Genomic DNA, 5,351 nt, shown 5'->3' with positions numbered 1-5,351 from the left:
TGTGTGTGTGTGTGTGTGTGTGTGTGTGTGTGTGTGTGTGTGTGTAAGGGAGTAGGTAGTGATAGTGGTATTGAAACAAGACCTCATAGTCCAATCTAGCTTGGCTACATAGTTAGGACGGCCTTGAATTACTGGTCCTCCCGTACCCACCCTTTCTTAAATCTCTGTTTCTTTGTTTGTGACAGTGTCTTGTTGCTGGCCTCCACTTCTAAGTGCTGCGTTTACCTGAAGTGCTACCACAACTGAGGAGGCAGTGTACTTTCTTCAGGTGAAAGGTAATTTTAATAACTTGGTAACAACCTTTGAAGGGAAAAAATGTGATGGTTGCCAAGTTTTGAAAAATTCTAGATGTATAAATATGACACTTTGGAACAATTCCATGTCACCCAGATAAATGAAAATCTAACATAATGAGAAATGTGATTATCACATACATCCCAAAATATGTGTCTTATATGCTGAGGTCACTGAAGTCACAACACCCTGAGTCTGCATAAAGTTCAGTAAATACCAAACAGCCACCCACACTCTGGGCAACAGTGCAGTGTCACTGAGAAAGAACTTAACACTGGATGTCTTCTTGGCCAAGGGTAAACACAAAGATACAAGACATGTGACTGTTCTAACAGCCCATGTGCATTGGAAAATGCGGCTCAAAACATGTAATCTTAGTAACAGGGAAGGCTGACATGGCGCCTGCACCTGTAACCTGGGCATTTAGGAAGTAGAAGAAAGAGGGACATGAGCTTAAGGCTGACCCTCGCAATATAGTGAAAGTCAGTCTTGGATGGGGGTGGGGCATGATGGCATTATTCCTTGATTTGTGTAACTTTTTCATCAAAACATTAGAAAATTCTATTTGTTACTATTTCATATATAGCAAAATTAAAAGGTTGAGTATAAGGAATTTAAAGCACAAAATGCAAATTTTAGGACAGTGAGAATCTGTCTCAAGAAAGGAAGGAAGAAAGGTTGAAAGAAAACAAAACAAAAATTGCTAAGGAGATGGCTCTCTAGTACAATACTTGCTATGCAAGAATGAAGACCTGAGTTCTGATCCTGGCACCCACATAAAAGCCAGGAGTGGTCACATGTGCCTGTAATTCCATTGCTAGTGACACAAAGACAGGTAGATCCCAGGGCTTGCCAGTCAGCCAGTGTGTTAAATTGGAGAGCTCTAAATTCAGTGAAACTCTATGCGAGCAAGTGAGGTGAAAAGCAATAGAGAACCATACCCAAAGTCAACCTTTGGCCTCTGCAGAAACATGCACAGGCAAGCAGCCACCTGCCACAGACACACCCTAACACAATTTAACTCCTTTGTAAAACATAGCAAAGTAATGAGAACCATCTTTGCTATACCTACCTGACCAAAATACTTGTGTTAATCAGCATAAATATTCCATATTTGCATTTTTTTTCCAGATTACCTCTGAGAGTTGTTTTACTATGAACACCAACAGCCTCACTTATCCTGGGACATTGCCTGCTATCTCCACTTATGCTAATGAGTTCATCTGTACATGGTTCCTCCTGCTGAATGTCTATAGTCCTCATTGTCTTCACTTTCAGTTTCTGGACCATTCCATTTTATCCCCATCCATGTTAAGTGGACTCAAGCAACTAAACGTACATAAGGAAACTACAGCACCACATGCCTTGCTGTTTGTGTTGAGAATGGCAAATGCATAGTGATTAATCAACAGACACACGATGTAATGCTGTCCACACTAAAGTGTTAGCAACAGAGGCTGGAGAGATGTCCAGTGATTGAAAATTCTTCCACAGGACCCAAGCTCATCTCCAGCACCCTCAACTCAGTTACCAGAAGTTCACAATTGCTGATAATTTCAGTTCCAGAGATCGGACACCTTTCTTTGACCTCCAAAACACCCATGTGACATGTGAATGCATGTACAAATATGGCATGGTCACACACATGTACACTACTTTTTAAAAAACTAGCAATAAAAAATTCTATTTTATATAATTACTTATGGTTAATATGCTACAGTAGCTACAATTTGAGCAATTTAATTAAGGAATGGGTATTACTTAGCCATGCACACTGGACCACAAGAAGCCAGGACTTTAAAATCAACTTTCTTATGTGCATTAGAAGGCAATCAATGCATGCAAGAGTAAAAAGCCACAGATCTCTAAGAGACAGGAAAGCACAGGAACTCATTTCCATCAGGAATATTTGCTCTCTTTCCACTGGCTCATCGGCCCTTTCTTTTCCTCCCCGCTCCCTCCCCTCATGCATCCTATACTGGCTTAGAACTTGCTGTGCTGCTGATGACCCCCAACTTCTGATCCCCTTGCCTTTACCTCCTACGTACATGCACTAGCACGCCTGCCAGTTATGAGGATAAATCAGGGCTTCTGAGTACTAGGCAAGTACTCTAACAACAAAGCTAGATCCTTAGGAGGAGTCTTTATATCCCAGCAAGGCGAGAGAGCACCTGTGCACATAAGCAAACCTACTTCTGGGAGAAAGAAGAGGCTGGACTGGGGACACATCCTTAAGCATGTATGCAGTTCCCAAATATGATCAGAAGGGTCATGCCTAAGGAATGAGGACCAGACTCTTTCTTCAGAAGTGGAACAAAAAGGTTTATGCTATCTTAAATCATGAGCTAAGTGACTGGCCTGCCAGGCGACCCAGGAATAGAACAATATTGGCAAACTGAAATGGAAGAGACGACTAACAGCAGCTACTCTGTAGATCTGGGCCTGGAGGCCAGTGCTGGTTTACATCACTAATGCATAAACTGCACACAGGTTATGGTTCTGTGCTACCTGACACGGTACTTAAAAGTCAGTCTGAGTAGTTACCATTCTGCAGTCCCATCCAGAGCTGCTTGTGGTCTTTTTTCTGCATTTCATTGATGACTTGACTTTTATGTTTTAAAGCGTCAGCTTCTTTCATACAAGACATAAAATGAGCTTCGACTGCATCCTTGGATGGACAGTGGAGAAGGTCCTTTTCTGGAAAACTCTATCAATGGAAACACACAGAACAAGTATACAGATGCATATTAGCTTCTAAAGAGAATATCCCTTATTTGCCGATGTTCCCAGCCCACCATATTTTATTATCACAATAACTACAAATAATTCTTATAAATTAATTTAAAAAACATTACTGCCGGGCGGTGGTGGCGCACGCCTTTAATCCCAGCACTTGGGAGGCAGAGGCAGGCAGATCTCTGTGAGTTCAAGACCAGCCTGGTCTAGAAGAGCTAGTTCCAGGACAGGCTCCAAAACCACAGAGAAACCCTGTGTCAAAAAACCAAAAACAACAACAAAAAAAATTACTAATTTGACACAATCTGTACTCTTCCCAAATAATCCTTAGCTGTGAGGTTATCTTTTGCAGGTTCCTAAGCATAGTACATGTATAACACGTGTAAGTGACACCAATAATCACAAATGAGTGAGTGGCCATTTCAGCCAGATTTACAGGAGAGTACTGACATTCCTCTACCACCTGCTTTCAAAAGAAAGTTCACCTTGAGCCAGTCAGGGAAGTTAAGTATGGGAGACCTGGCCCCACCCCTCATCTGCCATATGGTGGCACGGGCTGGAGAAAGATGTCCTGTCAGCATCAACATCTGGGTAGGAGAGCTGGCCCTGAGGTCATGGGAGAGGGAGAGCTGCTCCTGCCCCCAACCAGTTGCAACACTTGGGAGAGCCAGGCCCTCTACCTCACCTGGGCAGCACAATAGAGCCAATCCCATTGGTGATGTGGGTGAGCCAGCCCCAAAGCTGTGAGCATGGGAGAGCTGTCCCCATTAGTCATCTGTTGTATAGTAGCTGGGGCAGGGGAGAAATTGCCCTCCCCCAATTAACGCCTGAGGTAGGTGACAAAGTTGGCCTTGATGTCATAAATGCTGGGGAGCTGTTTGGTTGCAGTGCTTGGAAGAGTGGCCCCTACTCCATGCATGGTCAACACAGCACAGCTGGCCCTGAAGTGTAGGTGTGGGAAAACTGGCCCTGAGGCTATAAAAGCACTAGAACTGGCCCCACCCCTTGTTCATTGCTGCAAGGGGTAAAGTAGCCAGGGCAATGCAGGAGAGCTCACCCTGGTGGTGAGGACAGGGGAGAACTGGCAGACGGACCAACGTTATAGCTGTCCAGGTCCAGACCCAGGGTTATGACTTGGCCCAGCCCAAAGTCTACCCCATCTGTGATCTGCTGGAGCATGTGAAGGTACCGGTCCTACAACAGGATATCCAAGGACTCCCAGTGAGGGCTCAGCATTGATAGTTTAGCAGAACCCAGAGGCCTTAAACTAGATCAAGGACTCTTTGCCATGAACACTTGCAAGCAAAGCTATTGAATTAAAAAAAAAAAAAGGAGGTCTACCTCAATCTAGGGAGGCTCTGAAATCCTCCATGATAGGAACTCAGAAAAAACAGAAGGGCGGGGGGGGGGCAGGGCATGGGAGCAGTGATACAAAGCAGAGAGTTTGTGCAGTTAAAGCAGCTGAGTGAAGTACTGCAAAGACTGACAAATGCCGTCATAACCCCTGGCTCCCACTTGTGAATGTATCTTTTTCACATCTACCCAAGTGAAAGTAAATGAGTTTTTTTCAAATCTCGCAATGAAATTACAAAAGATCTTTGATTCATTACATTTCTAATCCTTCCTAAAATGCATTAATCATTGTGTATACTTGCTTATTTTTCTGATCTAAACAAATTCTCAAAGATAAAGAGCGTGATGCAATGTCTAATCTATCATTTATCTTCCAAATTAGAAGCATGACAAACTAAACTTAATTTCACTTTTATAGTAGTACTCTGAAAAGTTCCTTTTATATATCAGTTTGCTTGGGGGAGTGTCTTTTTTCTTTTTTTCTTTTTATCGTTTTGCACACACACCAAAATCAGGGCTTTTGGTATTGTACCACTGAACTAAATCCTCAGACCTTCCACTAGATATTATAACTGTGTTATTTAATTAGAATATCATGGACTGTCTGTAATGAATCTATATGATTTAGAAGTAAATTAATAGCATTACACCAAAACACTACTTAAGAGCCAGTGAAACAAACTCAGTCTATTAGCAACGGCACAAAACTGATGGTATTTCATTAGAACAATTAAGCAAATTCAAAATATACATTACCCAAAACATATTTCCATGTCATATATAAAGAATCAAATATCTGATGAAACATAAGCTTTCACTCTTTTATTAGCAACTCACCACTAGTACTAGATTGAGCTTTAGAAGGAAAAATATAAAGTCATAGTTTATAAATTCACTTTAATAAAAATCCTAAAAAAAAATCTTAACATTACTTTGGTGAACACACAGATAATTTTTTTTTTTTTTTT

The 5,351-nt window shown here is 41.9% G+C and overlaps 1 protein-coding gene across 7 annotated transcripts in view; it reads right to left on the bottom strand.

The window, feature by feature from the left end:
• Atg5 (autophagy related 5) overlaps positions 1–5,351 on the bottom strand; it is a 115,051-nt gene that overhangs the window by 70,384 nt on the left and 39,316 nt on the right. For all 7 annotated transcript variants that reach the window (XM_013354266.2, XM_026789988.1, XM_005368618.2 and 4 more), the window contains one exon: positions 2,839–3,001. In XM_013354266.2, the coding sequence (XP_013209720.1) occupies positions 2,839–3,001 (163 nt within the window). The remainder of the gene's footprint in view (positions 1–2,838; positions 3,002–5,351) is intronic.

Source organism: Microtus ochrogaster, unplaced genomic scaffold, assembly GCF_000317375.1.
Source record: "Microtus ochrogaster isolate Prairie Vole_2 unplaced genomic scaffold, MicOch1.0 UNK37, whole genome shotgun sequence".
Classification (NCBI taxonomy): domain Eukaryota; kingdom Metazoa; phylum Chordata; class Mammalia; order Rodentia; family Cricetidae; genus Microtus; species Microtus ochrogaster.
The sequence above is the reverse complement of the archived record's forward strand: the minus strand, read 5'-3'. Positions and strand labels throughout refer to the sequence as shown.